The 16,332-nt window shown below is 43.6% G+C and overlaps 1 protein-coding gene across 2 annotated transcripts; it reads right to left on the bottom strand.

Annotated features, from left to right (window-relative positions):
- Positions 1 to 9,882: 9,882 nt before the first annotated feature.
- LOC120057928 (transcription factor Sox-1a-like) lies at positions 9,883 to 10,908 on the bottom strand. Of its 2 annotated transcripts, XM_039006405.1 has the most exons (2): positions 10,452 to 10,908; positions 9,883 to 10,418 (listed from the first exon to the last, which is right to left on the bottom strand). In XM_039006405.1, the coding sequence occupies exons 1-2, from the start codon at positions 10,906 to 10,908 to the stop codon at positions 9,883 to 9,885; spliced, it is 993 nt and encodes a 330-aa protein (XP_038862333.1). The 2 variants fall into 2 exon arrangements, with proteins under 2 accessions (XP_038862333.1, XP_038862332.1); XM_039006404.1 differs by having other exon boundaries at positions 9,883 to 10,908.
- Positions 10,909 to 16,332: the final 5,424 nt, after the last annotated feature.

A 16,332-nucleotide genomic window follows, 5' to 3' on the forward strand; every position in this document is an offset into this window, starting at 1 on the left:
AACGCTTCCGGTGCGGGGAACCGCTTTTGTTACCCACTCATCCCAGGGGACAGCACTCAGGTGAGGGCACCGGAGAGAGGAGGAGTCCGATTATTACAAAATTCCTTTTCATTAGACCTATAGTAAGGCAACTCTTCCAAAGATGCTACAAAGGAGGTGCTCATAACAAACAAAAAGTAAGTTTCGTTTCGTCAATTTAATTCACAGTCCTGCGCTGTTGGCGTCACACTAGAGGTATACTGTGTGTTGTATTCGGTCGCCAAACAGTGACAGTTCGTTTGCCGCGCTGGGCTGATTCCATGCCTTCCTCCATTACTGTATGTTGCAGTGGTGGGAAATGAGGTCCGCGAGCTGCTGGTGTGCTGATTACCGCTCCTTAGGGATCCTCTGTTTCTCCTTGGTAATTGATAGCTAGGCGCTGCTCTAATCAAATATGCCGTCTGTCTCCAAGATAGAGACCTATAGCCGGTCCAAATCACAGGCCTGGGCGCAATGCAAGTTCACTAGTTATTCTGCTACCAATCGAGGAAGAATTGAAGGAGATTTTGTATTGTACTTTTCTCGTTGTTATATCAAAACTCTGGACAAATGTGTTTTTGTATGTGTTCTTTCAATATTTTGTGTGAAAGTTATAGATATTTCGGCTTAGGCCTTATTTTCCTTTTCAAATCAGCAATCATAGCACTGCTGTCTTGGAAATGTCTTAGACATTTTTGTTTTTCTCATTAAATTGCACGATTTATATTCCTTTCATTCACTGATGGGCAGAGAGACAGGCCTGTTCTAAAACACGCCAAAACGCTGTCCTCCTCAAACGTCTTTTCTTTCTACCCTCAGACCCCTTCTAAAAAAACATTCCCCGCTTCCCGCGGTGCGTTGGGTTTTGTGTGGTCCCGGCACTGTCCCGTTTTTGTCACTTGTCTGACGGGTTCCCCGGTCCCCTCGCACCTGCGTCGCTGCCGGGTCCCTTCAGGAATGCGCTGGGGCTTGTAATCGCCTTTGTGGGGGCATTGAGTTGTACGGCTGAGTGAAACTTCCCAACCTCACAGTGCGCCGGTCGCTGAATGGGGCTCAGCGTGGGGCGGCTCTCCAACCCACCGTCGCTGCCAAATTCCAACAGTGGCGCTCACAATCACTCCCACACAGGCCCCTCTACCACCAGGCAGGAGGGATGGAGGGAGAAGAAGGAAGGGAAGGGATGGGAGAGGGTGGTGAAGGAGGAGATTGAGAGGAAAAGAGTCCATAACGAACTCTAAACAAATGACCCAGTCAAGGCAAAATGTTTCTCACCATCATTCTCCGGGATGTACGGTGAAAACCGGTTTAGGCCTGAATCAATTACATTATGGGGTGTAGCCTAGGGCGATTGCTTTGTAAATGTAGACGATATAGCCTTATACTCACTACATTATCATTTTCACTGGGTCCCCATTGGCTTAAACTCCTCAAATAAAACCATAATATAAAGAAGAATTCAAAATGTGGATGATTAAACTTCAAAGTTTAATCATCAAGACAATCATTTCCCTAGCTACATGCTTGCTTATAGTTAATGTCTAATTGAAATTCTTCTGACAAAGAGCTCAAAAGCATAGACTACAGAACATCACCCCTCCTATTCAAAAGAGCTATGCTGTGAGAAAAAAAACAGGTTAGCGTTTTTCCTTATGAAAAACTGGAGGCAGCTGTGCAGAGCTGTGTTCTGGAGGCAGCTGTGCAGAGTGGTGTTCTGGAGGCAGCTGTGCAGAGCTGTGTTTTGGAGGTAGCTGTGCAGAGTGGAGTTCTGGAGGCAGCTGTGCAGAGTGGTGTTCTGGAGGCAGCTCTGCAGAGTGGTGTTCTGGAGGCAGCTCTGCAGAGTGGTGTTCTGGAGGCAGCTGTGCAGAGTGGTGTTCTGGAGGCAGCTGTGCAGAGTGGAGTTCTGGAGGCAGCTCTGCAGAGTGGTGTTCTGGAGGCAGCTCTGCAGAGTGGTGTTCTGGAGGCAGCTGTGCAGAGTGGTGTTCTGGAGGCAGCTGTGCAGAGTGGAGTTCTGGAGGCAGCTGTGCAGAGTGGTGTTCTGGAGGCAGCTTTGCGGAGTGTTGTTCTTTGAGGCAGCTGTGCGGAGTGGTGTTCTGGAGGCAGCTGTGCAGAGTGGTGTTCTGGAGGCAGCTGTGCAGAGTGGTGTTCTTTGAGGCAGCTGTGCAGGGTGGTGTTCTGGAGGCAGCTGTGCAGAGTGGTGTTCTGGAGGCAGCTGTGCAGAGTGGTGTTCTGGAGGCAGCTCTGCAGAGTGGTGTTCTGGAGGCAGCTGTGCAGAGTGGTGTTCTGGAGGCAGCTGTGCAGAGTGGAGTTCTGGAGGCAGCTGTGCAGAGTGGTGTTCTGGAGGCAGCTTTGCGGAGTGTTATTCTTTGAGGCAGCTATGCGGAGTGGTGTTCTGGAGGCAGCTGTGCAGAGTGGTGTTCTGGAGGCAGCTCTGCAGAGTGGTGTTCTGGAGGCAGCTGTGCAGAGTGGTGTTCTGGAGGCAGCTGTGCAGAGTGGTGTTCTGGAGGCAGCTGTGCAGAGTGGTGTTCTTTGAGGCAGCTGTGCAGGGTGGTGTTCTGGAGGCAGCTGTGCAGAGTGGTGTTCTGGAGGCAGCTGTGCAGAGTGGTGTTCTGGAGGCAGCTCTGCAGAGTGGTGTTCTGGAGGCAGCTGTGCAGAGTGGTGTTCTGGAGGCAGCTGTGCAGAGTGGAGTTCTGGAGGCAGCTGTGCAGAGTGGTGTTCTGGAGGCAGCTGTGCAGAGTGGAGTTCTGGAGGCAGCTGTGCAGAGTGGTGTTCTGGAGGCAGCTTTGCGGAGTGTTATTCTTTGAGGCAGCTATGCGGAGTGGTGTTCTGGAGGCAGCTGTGCAGAGTGGTGTTCTGGAGGCAGCTGTGCAGAGTGGTGTTCTGGAGGCAGCTCTGCAGAGTGGTGTTCTGGAGGCAGCTGTGCAGAGTGGTGTTCTGGAGGCAGCTGTGCAGAGTGGTGTTCTGGAGGCAGCTTTGCGGAGTGTTGTTCTTTGAGGCAGCTATGCAGAGTGGTGTTCTGGAGGCAGCTGTGCAGAGTGGTGTTCTAGAGGCAGCTGTGCAGAGTGGTGTTCTGGAGGCAGCTAACCTTAACCCTAACCTTAACTCTAACCTTAACCTTAACCCTAACCTTAACCATACTGCTAATCATAATGCCTACCATAATGCCTATCATTTTTGTTTTAATTAATTTGTACAATATAGCCAATTCTGACTTTGCAGAGAAAAACAGCTTTGCAAGATAGTAGGAAACAACAAGAGTAAAAGTTTTAACATGAAAAATCTAAACTTTGTGTGTGTGTGTGTCAACAGCCTGTTCCATAGCATGCGTTTCGGTGCATTACGGCCTGCGCTCCAGCAGCACCATGCAGTGCTGGACAAGGCAGCAGCAAGAGCAGCAACGCCGCGCTCCTAGAAGAGCGCAGGATTAAGAGGCAGCAAGATTGTTAAACATGTCAACGTGTAATTGCACGATAAGGCGCTCGCGAGGAATTCATTGGCCCAGTTACATTCCCAGTTGCTTTCTCTATTCCGCGCTAATCTCACCCGGCACATTCGTTCTGTGCAATCTGTCTCCGTAATCTTCTGCGACAGAGCGGGCACCGAGAGCAGGCAGCTCCGCTGATTTTTTTTTGGGGGGGGGGGGTGGGGGAGCGGAGAAAATATGCAGAGTCGTGATAAAGTGACGCTAATTATCCCCATTTAGGACAGCGAGTGCATGGGATCGGGGCTTTACGGGCGCGGAGTGTGCGCCAGCGCTGATGGCTTCCTAGCGCGGAATATATCGGTGACTACAAGATAAGAGTATTTATTGGTCAGCCCCCCTCCCTATTCCCCTATTCCCTTCCAAAGCCTCCCCATCCCCACCTCCCTCCCACGTCCCCCTCTGTGGTTGAGTAGGAAATTATTCGGGTTAAATTTACCAGAACGCTCCTCTTTTAGCCTGGCGATGTGGGGTGACGTGCCCCACCTCTCTGGGTTTTCAGCGTTAATCTGTGTCGCTTTACATCTGCAGATAAAATACAAATAGACACCAAGCGGGACATCCTATGCGCGGCTCCGCTGCGTAGGAGGGGAGCTCTGCATACACCATATATTATTTTTTTTAACTGCAGAAAAGTAAGTTAGGGCCAGTATACACTGGTTAGGGTCCAAACTTACTTTTCTGCATTTAAAAAAAATATATGGTGTATGCAGAGCTCCCCTCCTGCGCAGCGGAGAAGCGCATAGGATGTCCCGCAGGAGACAGGTGCACGCCAATGAATACATTTTTTTTTAATTGGCCTGCACCTGCCTCCTGGGGTGTAGGCTCTAAAGTAATCTACACCCATAATTAACCAATTGTAAATGACTGCAATACACCTGCATATAGGTATATAGATGTGCATAGACCTACAGTATAAGATGATTCACTCGTTTTCAAAATGATGAAAAAATGTGCTCTCCCTGATTGGGGTATTTTCTTTTATCAGCTGGTGCTAAATTAAAAATAATGTCCACATCATACTGTAAGTTGTGAAACAATGAAACCCACTCAATATTTCAGTTTCCATAAGCTAAATTCCACCCAAAATGTCTATACACTTAGAAAAAAGGGTCCTAAAAGTGTTATTTGACTGTGTTAAAAGTGTTAAAAGTGTTATAATCCTTTTTGAGTCCAGGTAGAGGAGAAAATACCATACTCATAAAATGTCTCAATGCACCAGAGATGTTTATTCCAGGCTCTTTGGTGCATTGACACAGACAGCCCAATTATTATATTTTTTACCCACTAATTGTTCTTTTGACCAATCACATCCAATCTTTTCACATCAGATCTTTTTCAGACATGATCTGATTGGTCAAAAGACCAATTAGTTTCCAAAAAAACAAAACAGAATTGGGCTGCCTGTGTAAACGCAGCCTTTGAGGCACAGAAAGGGTCAGCAAGGCCTTGAAGTGTGTCCTCGTTCTCTCGTTCACCCCTCATAGAGGGAATGGACTAGAGTGAGATACAGATGGAATTCCCTCCCCACTAGCCAATGCCTACTCCCATACATTTACACCCATGAGAGTGATGGAGCAAATTCCCACTTTAGGGAGAAGCGTATTGAATCATATCATAGGCTGAGAGAAGCTCCCTGAGGTCCTGTCACTTGTTGCTGATTACAGTGATGGCAAAGACTAGGGCTTGAAGTTTCTACTGTTCATGTGCATTGACCAAACCTCCTGCCCTAGCAAAGATATTACAGTGGAGATGTATTTGACCAGCAGATAAGAACAACAACTACAGTTGAAGTCGGAAGTTGACATACACCTTAGCCAAATACATTTAACCTCAGTTTTTCACAATTCCTGACATTAAATCCTAGTAAAAATTCCCTGTCTTAGGTCAGTTAGGATCACCACTTCATTTTAAGAATGTGAAATGTCAGAATAATAGTAAAGAGAATTATTTATTTCAGCTTTTATTTATTTCATCACATTCCCAGTGGGTCAGAAGTTTACATACACTCAATTAGTATTTGGTAGCATTGCCTTTAAATTGTTTAACTTGGGTCAAATGTTTCAGGTAGCCTTCCACAAGCTTCCCACAATAAGTTGGGTGAATTTTGGCCCATTCCTCCTGACAGAGCTGGTGTAACTAAGTCAGGTTTGTAGGCCTCCTTGCTCGCACACGCTTTTTCAGTTCTGCCCAGAAATGTTCTATAGGATTGAGGTCAGGGCTTTGTGATGGCCAGTCCCATACCTTGACTATGTTGTCCTTTAGCCATTTTGCCACAACTTTGGAATTATGCTTGGGGTCGGTCATTGTCCATTTGGAAGACACATTTGCGACCAAGCTTTAACTTCCTGACTGATGTCTTGAGATGTTGCTTCAATATATCCACATAATTTTCCTGCCTAATGATGCTATCTATTTTGTGAAGTGCACCAGTCCCTCCTGCAGCAAAGCACCCCCACAACATGATGCTGCCACCCCCGTGCTTCACGGTTGGGATGGTGTTCTTCGGCTTGCAAGCATCCCCCTTTTTCCTCCAAACATAACGATGGTCATTATGGCCAAACAGTTCTATTTTTGTTTCAACAGACCAGAGGACATTTCTCCAAAAAGTATCATCTTTGTTTCCATGTGGAGTTGCAAACCGTAGTCTGTCTTTTTTATGGCGGTTTTGGAGCAGTGGCTTCTTCCTTGCTGAGTGGCCTTTCAGGTTATGTCGATATAGGACTCGTTTTACTGTGGATATAGATACTTTTATACCGGTTTCCTCCAGCATCATCACAAGGTCCTTTGCAGTTGTTCTGGGATTGATTTGCACTTTTCGCACCAAAGTACGTTCATCTCTAGGAGACAGAACGCGTCTTCTTCCTGAGCGGTATGACGACTGCGTGGTCCCATGGTGTTTATACTTACGTACTATTGTTTGTACAGATGAACGTGGTACCTTCAGGCATTTGGAAATTGCTCCCAAGATGAACCAGACTTGTGGAGGTCTACAATTTTTTTTCTGAGATCTTGGCTGAATTATTTTGATTTTCCCATGATGTCAACCACAGGTACACCTCCAATTGACTCAAATGATGTCAATTAGCCTATCAAAAGCTTCTAAAGCCTTGACATAATTTTCTGGAATTTTCCAAGCTGTTTAAAGGCACAGTCAACTTAGTGTATGTAAACTTCTGACCCACTGGAATTGTGATACAGTGTGACCCCTAATGTCCCCCCCAGCACAGCCAGAAGAGGACTGGCCAGCCTTCAGAGCCTGGTTCCTCTCTAGGTTTCTAATCTCCACCCGGCACAGCCAGAAGAGGACTGGCCACCCCTCAGAGCCTGGTTCCTCTCTAGGTTTCTAATCTCCTCCCGGCACAGCCAGAAGAGGACTGGCCACCCCTCAGAGCCTGGTTCCTCTCTAGGTTTCTAATCTCCACCCGGCACAGCCAGAAGAGGACTGGCCACCCCTCAGAGCCTGGTTCCTCTCTAGGTTTTTAATCTCCACCAGGCATAGCCAGAAGAAGACTGGCCACCCCTCAGAGCCTGGTTCCTCTCTAGGTTTCTAATCTCCTCCCGGCATAGCCAGAAGAAGACTGGCCATCCCTCAGAGCCTGATTCCTCTCTAGGTTTCTAATCTCCTCCCGGCATAGCCAGAAGAAGACTGGCCATCCCTCAGAGCCTGGTTCCTCTCTAGGTTTCTTCCTAGGTTCCTACCTTTCTAGGAAGTTTTTCCTAACCACTGTGCTTCTACATCTGCATTGCTTGCTGTTTGGGGTTTTAGGCTGGGATTCTGCATAACACTTTGTGACATCTGCGGATGTAAAAAGGGATTTATAAATACATTTGATTGATTGTCTGCAGATGATCCTCTCTGATTCTCAGTGAAGCACAAAAAGAGAAAACTCTCACTCACTTATCTCCGTTTGAAATCTCCCTCTCCAGCACTGTTGCTTCATCTATGATGGTCTCATCATGGCACAGAGGAAAGAGATAAAACATCTCATGCACACTAACTCATCTCCGAATGTTCAAAGGGTAAAGAATTAAACTTAAAATCAATCCAACACACTGTGGCAACAAGAGGATACGCCTCCAACCCCCCCCCCCAAATACAACGTTCATCTACTTGGATGATACTGTAATCCTGAATCTATTCCCTGAAGGTGCACGGTGTATTCAACTACTCTTGGAGGAAAATAACAACTTCAATGAAAAAGTGGGTTTTGATCATTACTTTCCAAGTGCTGAGCCGAGCCGAGTCGTACTGGATCAACACCGTATTGTGGGTCAGGCCCAGTGTTCCGGCATTACAGCCTTCATCAGTGTGCTCGCTATAGTAGGTCTATGGCAGGGATGCAGATTGTGTCAACTACTTACTACATTTTTTTTTTTGTATCCACACTGCTTCCTATTCAGGTAGGCAGGCTTTGTTTAGGGATTTAGGAAACAGACTGAACTTTGAACACTGCACACATAGCAAAAAAACAGCAAAGTTTCCACTTTCCTCCCGAATGGACCATTAAAATGACTTCAGCTTGTACTTATCAGGATAATCTATTCACAGTCAATGTATTCAAAAGTGGGAAATAGTCGGTCACAAGAAAATTGTTCTAAAATAATCAGATGAAGACCTGCTGTGTAGGTCTATATACGAACTCATTTTGGTTTGAACAAATCATTATTAGAATCATAATAGGTTTAATGTTAAGTCCAATAATTTAGGACATTATGCTATTAATTAAAATCATATTTGGCTAACTTATTGGAAAAAATAAGCTACCAAACATCCTACAAATTAATTTTGTTGAAAAAATATTTTTGGGGGGTTATAAAATACAGTCTAGAGTATTTGAGGGAGCCTGAATAACTATACTTTTCTTTCTAAATGTACTAGTGGCATATGGTGATCGCTATTTGGAATAAAAGCATTACGTCCAGGCATAGGCCTGTTTCATCCCTGGAGAAAAAGATGTTTATCAAAAAGCCACTAAAGTCAGCCCAAAAATATCAACTCGAAACAGCTTTGCTCTTGTTTTTACAGGGCTATGGGCTATAAGAATGTATTTTATGTCATGTAGAAATATATAATAATATGCTATTTGAATAATACATTGCACATTTTAACAACATACATTAATTAAACTTATACTATAACAGGCTTATTGTCTAACCACTAGCTGCTGAATAGTCTTGTCAGTAATACAAGTATAATAAACTATACTGCATGTATCCTGACAGCACTGAAATTACTATGGGAGTTAAATGCCATGAAAATAATCAAAAACAACCACTTCAAAAGAATAGAATAGAATCAACAACAACACCAACACACATGACCGTATATTAAAACATGTCATATGAGACGCACATATCCTAAATGTTTATTCAGAAGGACTATAGGAATACTGTGTCTCTCGGTGAAATCTGTGGACCCTGTTTTATTGTAACAACTTGCAAGTGACTTTACAGAAAGTATTATAAACCCATAAATGCAAACCCTGAGAATAGATCGACCGTCCTCTTTTAATCAAATGGACAAATAAGCAGATATGCGTAGGTAATATTATTAGTTGATACGCATTTTAATAACGTGCTTAATGTTACGGGTTTGCCAGAGACACTTTCCCCTTATAAAAAAAACAACATTTTACTGTAGCCTATCCGTAGCTTTGAATCCGACTATTTGATCATGTTCGTGGGTTTCAAATTAAAGACAACTCAAATTGTAATTTGCAACCGAAGATAGTGAACAATAATCAAGCTAAGACTTTTTTTGTAGAACCAGAGCAACATATGTGTGAAATTTATTTTAATTGTATTTCAGCGCAATTGCACCTCGTAAATTATACAATAGCAGATACGCATCAGTCTTTTAAAATATTAAAATGATTCACAATTTACAATAATTATTACAATTAAAAGAGATAATTATGATCATAAATAGACATAGTATAAACGGACATGTTTACAAACGCTTGGGTAATTATCAAATGGGGAAAATATCAATCTTGAAAACATTTTTCATGATTATGAAAACCATGTTATCTTATTATTCTATAACTTACAGTGAACCCAAAATAATACGGTTATAGTTAACCAAATGTATTCATTCATTTGGCATCGCCCTACACCACAAGTGGGTTTAATAAAAAGGTAAAAATTATAACACAACAACCAATATTTGAACTCATATCCTGTGAGTAAGAGACTGTATATACTCCAAAAGGCGAAATTGATAGGCTAATTAACCTTTCATTTACAAGAACATCACCATAAACATTCTGTACAAAATGCAGGTATGCCTAGTTCAGTGATCATTTAAAAAAAAAAATGTAAATATTTGGTTATGTTATTTTGTATTCTGTCTGCAGTTTCCATAGTCTTATGAATAGCTTAATCTATATATGTGTTAACGGAACCGTTCCGTTCACCGCAGCCGTCGCACTCTGGTAATGCTGCGGCAATGCGTGGAGTCTACTTTGCACCGACGGGTCCCCGGGCTCTCCGGTCGGTAAATACATGCTTATCATCTCTCTCAAGTCTCCGGGGCAAGGGCCCCTGGAGTGAGTGCTAACGGGAGGGCTTACGCTCGGCTCTGACTTCACCAGCGACCCTATCGTGCTCATGGCAGCCGAGGAGGAGACGCCAGAGCTCTGGTGCTGCGTGTAGGTGATCCCGCCGTAGCCGGACGGAGAGGCGCTCATGTAGCCCTGAGAGTTCGAGATGGGGCTGTACTGGAGCGCCGACATGTCGTAGCGGTGCATGGGCTGGGGGTTGTGCGGGTGGTGGTGGTGGTGTGAGTGGTGGTGGTGCCCGCTGCCCGGGTGCTGGCTGTAAACTAGCTGCGCCTCCTGCATCATCGCCGCGGCCGCAGCTGCTGCAGCCACTTGCCCCGAGTACGCACCGTTCGCCCAGCCGTTCATGTGCGTGTAGCCTGAGCTGGCGGAGCCCCCGTGGCACCCGGGGCTCTCTAACCTCTGGCCGACCCCGGATGAACCCACCCCGACCCCCAGACCCATTCCACCACCGCCAGCCCCAGAGAGCAGGCCACCAGCCAGAGAGTATTTGTCCTTTTTCAGCAGGGTCTTGGTCTTCCGTCTTGGTCTGTACTTGTAATCCGGGTGCTCCTTCATGTGCATGGCTCGTAACCGCTTCGCTTCGTCGATGAAGGGTCTCTTCTCCGCTTCCGTCATCACCTTCCACTCCGCGCCCAGCCGCTTGCTGATCTCGGAGTTGTGCATTTTGGGGTTCTCCTGGGCCATCTTTCTCCGCTGCCCACGGGACCACACCATGAACGCGTTCATCGGACGCTTCACCCGGTCCTGATTCGCTTTGGACCCACTGTTTGGTCCCGTCTGCCCCGAATTTGTGTTCGTTTGGGGTCCAGGGGAATGGAGGTCCGTCTCCATCATCATGCTATACATTCACCTGTTTTTCAAACTTTCTACCAATAGAGAAAAAAAATGTCTGTTTCAGTCGGCGCGCGAGTCTGGCAGAGCAGGTACACACGAGGGATCAACAATCCTATACCTCAAAATGAGTGAAATGTTAACTTAATTACTAATCCAAGAAAGAGGGAGTCTCAGAAATGTTCTGTGTGTGCTTTATCTCCTCTCCGGCTGTTGGTTCACATCCACTGACAGAATGTGCCGTTGAGCCACTTTCCCTGTCAGAGTTGAGAAGTTAGTTAATAAAGCGGCAGCCATACGATGCGCCTTGACAGCGGTTAAATGAGCCACGAGCGGCCAATGGCGTTCTAGAAGCAGAGCGATTTGCATGGCGCTCAGTCAGGTGACGCTGAGCTAGTGAAAGAGGAACACACTGGGGGAACATGGTGGATAACATTGCGGGGGCATGAAATCTGAGTCCGTTTGCCATTGTCAATAATAGACTTCTAGCCTAAAAGTTATTCAACCGCATAGCCATTATACTGTCTAGGCCTATAGGGTAATAGGGGGTAACTAGCTCCCTTAAGAACAATGTCTAATTGCTGCCACAAAAAAAGCTACATTTGGATTAAAAAAATGTTATGTGGAAAAGGTCATGCTTAAGAGAAGAAACTATAAAGGGAGATAAGTAAAGCACCATTAATATCCGCACTAAGAGGAGATTTGATGTAAAGTCCTCTTTTTAACTCACCTGCACATTAATTGAATTTGTTCTTTCATTGGTGTTCCTTTTCCATAGAATCTATTATGTACAACTGCATTAAATATTATTTGAAAAATGCAAGATTTTAAAGCCCAGCAGTCTTTAAAATGTCATTCAGGAGCAAAAGGTTTTCAATTGTCGTTTTTTAGTTCATATAAAATTCATTGGATATAATATTGAATGGAATATAAATAATAACATTAAATAACATTGGAATATAACATTTAATAACAGGGGAGAGATGCCAATTGAAAGCTCTCTCTTTACACATGAAATGCTGTGTAAAATAGCTAATAGGCTCTAAAGTTGTATTAACTGTAGTTATCAGTCCCTAGCGGAAACATTTACAACTGAAATTAAGCTACGTTATCTTTTTTTATGTATTTTACCTTAGACGATCTGGTAGTAAGGTTGCTAGCTAGTACTAGCAGCTTATGCTAACTAGCTAGCTAGCTGGCTCGCATTTATGTCTAGTGAAGTTGCTAGCTAGCAAGTTAGCATAAACTAGCACTAACTGGGCTAGTCATTGTCTAAATGACAGGTAGAAACACATTCATAACCATAAAGGGGTAACTATCCCCCAGGGGGCAGTTACTCCCTTGTTGGGAGTAGGTGGGGGGGGAGTGGCCCCAAATACACTCATCCAACATATTACCACTTTACAAAAAAAATGATCACCATTTTTATCTCTAAACAAGTGGAATATTTATCTGAAGGCTTTCCTACTTGCATATTTAATAAATAAAAAAAAGAGATCTAACTTCATTGGAACTTTTTCAAAATAGCAAAACATTTGATTTTCTCCAGAAGTTGTGATGACAGAGGATTTTCCCCCCCAGCAAGAACAGTGACAGCCAGGGAAAATGTTGGGAAAATAATTTGGTGACATCTTGTGGTCTTGATGTGTATTATAGGGGGGGGGGGGGCAGTTACCCCCTACCACCCCTACGTTTTAAAAGCTAGAGAAATTGTCATAGGCTACTTTTGTTTAATGCATTTTAAGTAAAATTGTGAGTATTGCCTGCATCATGTATGCCATATTTAGAAAGCCAATAGACAATTAGATGGCCACACGCACGCACGCACGCGCGCACACACACATCAACACACACACACTTTATTGCGTCATTAACCACAACCTAACCGTGCGTTAAAGGATGGCTTCATCAGATGTTATACTTTTATGAACAAGCCAATGGAGTTGTGGGCTGCATGAAGAGATTTCACTATTTCTAATCAGCTGTTAATGAGGCTAAAACAACAACACAACACTGAGTCCCTGGGGCAGATTGTAGATACAGACTGTCATTGCTGTCATCTGAAGGAGAACAGCATGGGAGCCTACTGTGCGCCGTGATGTTCACAGAACTGTTGCCATAAGACTTCCCAAAGACATTTGTAAACATACATGGACATCAATGTAAATAATTATCTGACAAAGTTATAGGCTCGGTGATAGAAACTAAACCATAATTCGTTTTATTTAAAGATGTGGAAACACCACGCAAGCTAATGGCAGTGCTGTATTTTTAATTGCACGATTGAGCTAATAGTTTTAGGACTAAGCCTATATATACATAGTTTACAAGGCTCAATCCGTGCACATATAATTCACATTCCATAGCTGACCTCCCGTGAAAGGCCCAATCAGCGGCTAATTGAAAGGCAAACAACATACCCATTCCCCGCGGCGAGGCTAACGATTTAATCATTGTTCGTTGCTTTTAATTAGGTTGATATAGCCTCCAACACGTGACCGGGATTATTCAGATGTAGACCTATCTATCCCTCTGCGTTCTGTAATATGGTTAAGGGATCTCACAATGGTGACCTGGCGACCCAGGTCTCATGGTTTACGCTCGAAGATTAGATATTTTTGGAGATGTGACACGCCGAGAATGGGCTACTGACACAAGCGCGCCAACATAGAGCGCACTGATACCACTCTTCCTAGATAAAATCGAAATAAATATGAGCCTCCCTTTTGACTTCACATCACAACTGTTGCTACCTGGCTACAACAACTAGGCCTACTATAGTAATACTGACAAGGACAATTGTAGCCTAATAATAACAAATAAGAAGCATAATAATAATAGGGCTACATTATAGCCTATAATAACACACGATCATAGGCCTGTTATCATCGGTAAACTCATTTAGGTCTAGATATAGTTTCGATGAATAAGAAAGCACATAATCCACAGAGACAGGTTTTGGACATTATAGCCTAATCTTAAATTTGTGATAACACTAACATGCCATTGAATTACCTTCACAGGCCTATAGGCTAATTACATTGAATTATTATTGCAATTTAACATATTCTAATAGTATGAAAATAGAGTTTTGCTGTAATAAACCATGGTCTGTTGTCTGATCTTTGGTTTAGCGATCCATTAAAATAACCCACGGGAGAAAATGTGCTGGAGTGTATATATATATAAATATATATATATTTTTTTTTTCTTCTATAAGGTGTGTGAACTTCCCCTGTTTTTGAAGAGCATATTTGAACATCGACGTAAATCTTTCTGGAACATGTAGACATACTTAAGGTTATTTTTGGCTATTTTTCAGCTTAATTTCATTTAGCCAAAATGTCGGATGAAAGGAATTAGAAATGATCGAAATGACATATGCGCTGACATGGTGAGCTGAACAAGATTTTCATCAAGGCAATGACAATCTGAATTATTTGTATTATTATTAGCATTATTATTATTGGTAGGCTACTATAATTATTATTACCTATTATTCTGACATGTATTCAATATTACAATGATAGGCTAAATGTTTTTTATCCTCGTTAACATAATCTCAAAATGCCTGTTATAGAAATCAGACACAATTCAAACAGCCTGAAACCAAAGGGAAACCGGCGTTGAACATCGTCAGTGAGGGATTAGCCTTTGGAAACGCAGTGCGACCCTCTTGGGTCATATTTACTTTCCCTGTCATTCTCGATCCCTCGCCTCGCGCTTTAGAATTCTCCCCACTTCTTTATGAAACGCTCCACACGCGCCGCTGCAGGTGCGCGCGCGGGGGCAAGGGTCACAGCAGTTATCCAGCCCCCTCAACCAGCCTAGAACAATACTCGTTATTTTCTTTCTTTCTTTGATTCGAATTGTATTCTGATTAACGAGTGATATTGGTGGACCACGCTGCCATTAGCTATTGAATTAAGACTAAACTGCCACCTTTGCCCAAAGAAATAAAGCAAAATTAGGTTTACCTATCACTCTTGCAATATCATGTCCTTGACATTAATGCCCTGAGGAGGTAGGAGAACAGAGACGTTGCCCGCCGTCCCCAAAGCAGGTCGTTACTTTCATCCCCTTCCGCGTTATTATAGTTATTTGTCTGGTACTCTGTCACTACTTTATATGTAGATTTCTACAGGGGAAAGGTGCTTAATCCACAGCATGCAGTTTGGAAATGGTAATCATAGGATCCGATAGATTGGATGTTATTTTGTTTCGTGTATTATCGGTGCCTAATTATTTTCTATCATTTGATATTAATCAATCAAAACAACATTGGGAAGGATCCAGTTTCAGGTCAGGCTACGCAGTGGCGGTTCGAGACCAGTTCAACTGAGGGGGGGGGGGGGGGGCAAGCTGGGGCCAGTTGTACTGTTAAAGGGGCCAGTTACATTAGACGTTATTGTTGTCATATCGTTTTCTTCACTGCATTGCAGGCAGAAGACCATGTTCATAATCATCATCGTTGCCACTGTCTAATTACGGATGTAAAAAAGATAGCAAAAATTAGTTATGTCAAAATTATTTCATACTCCACATTTAGGGGGGCCACAAGAGGGTCCAAAATTGTTGTCACAGGGGCACTGGCCCCCCCTGCCCCCCCCAGGACCGCTAGTGAGGCTACGTATTAAACCGTTCATTTTTGCGCCTGTTACGGGGAGTACTGCAGGTCATGCGCGTAAAGACTCTTGAACTAGGGAGATTGTTGAATTTAACATGGTTACAATATGAAGGGTTGGAAGCATTTCGCACACCATTTTGAATCAGCCTGCACACCAACTCGATTTATAGACGTTGCGTTTTTGATAAATGTTTATGTTGAATGAAAATAATTAATTATAGTTGACTACCACAGGACTGACATTAAAGTGTGAAGCGTCCGATAACGCTTATACAACCAGGTGTTATAGCAAATGTGTTATAGTTGGTTGTTTATCGGGCATGACATAGTCATCTATAGTCTGTTTGTGTTTTTATTAACCGACCCGGCTATCATATGAAAACACCTGTTTCAGCGACAGAGATCCGGAAAGCTGCTTTATCTGTTGATACATTTCTGCCCACCCTCTACGTTCAATTAACATATCTCTAATGAAGAATAGGCAAAATCCAGCTAGGAGTAATTGTAAAGAGGCGAGAGCGCGTAGCGCATGCGTTATTGGGTCTGGTGTTCATTACGCACTCATTCCAAGACTCTCCGAATCACTGAGACTCGCATTTGCTTCAAATTCAATTGAACAATACACAAACAAAATTATTATAGTTTATCTGCGTTGGGTTAAGGGTCAACGGAGTACATGGACTGACGAACCCAAAGTTGCAATTTATTCTATTTAACTATCTTAACTCACCATAAAACATATTGTTACACACCCACGCACACTAACAGTTTTCAAACACAAAATATTTAAGTTATACATAATACATATCTAA

Source organism: Salvelinus namaycush, chromosome 13, assembly GCF_016432855.1.
Source record: "Salvelinus namaycush isolate Seneca chromosome 13, SaNama_1.0, whole genome shotgun sequence".
In the NCBI taxonomy this organism is placed as follows: domain Eukaryota; kingdom Metazoa; phylum Chordata; class Actinopteri; order Salmoniformes; family Salmonidae; genus Salvelinus; species Salvelinus namaycush.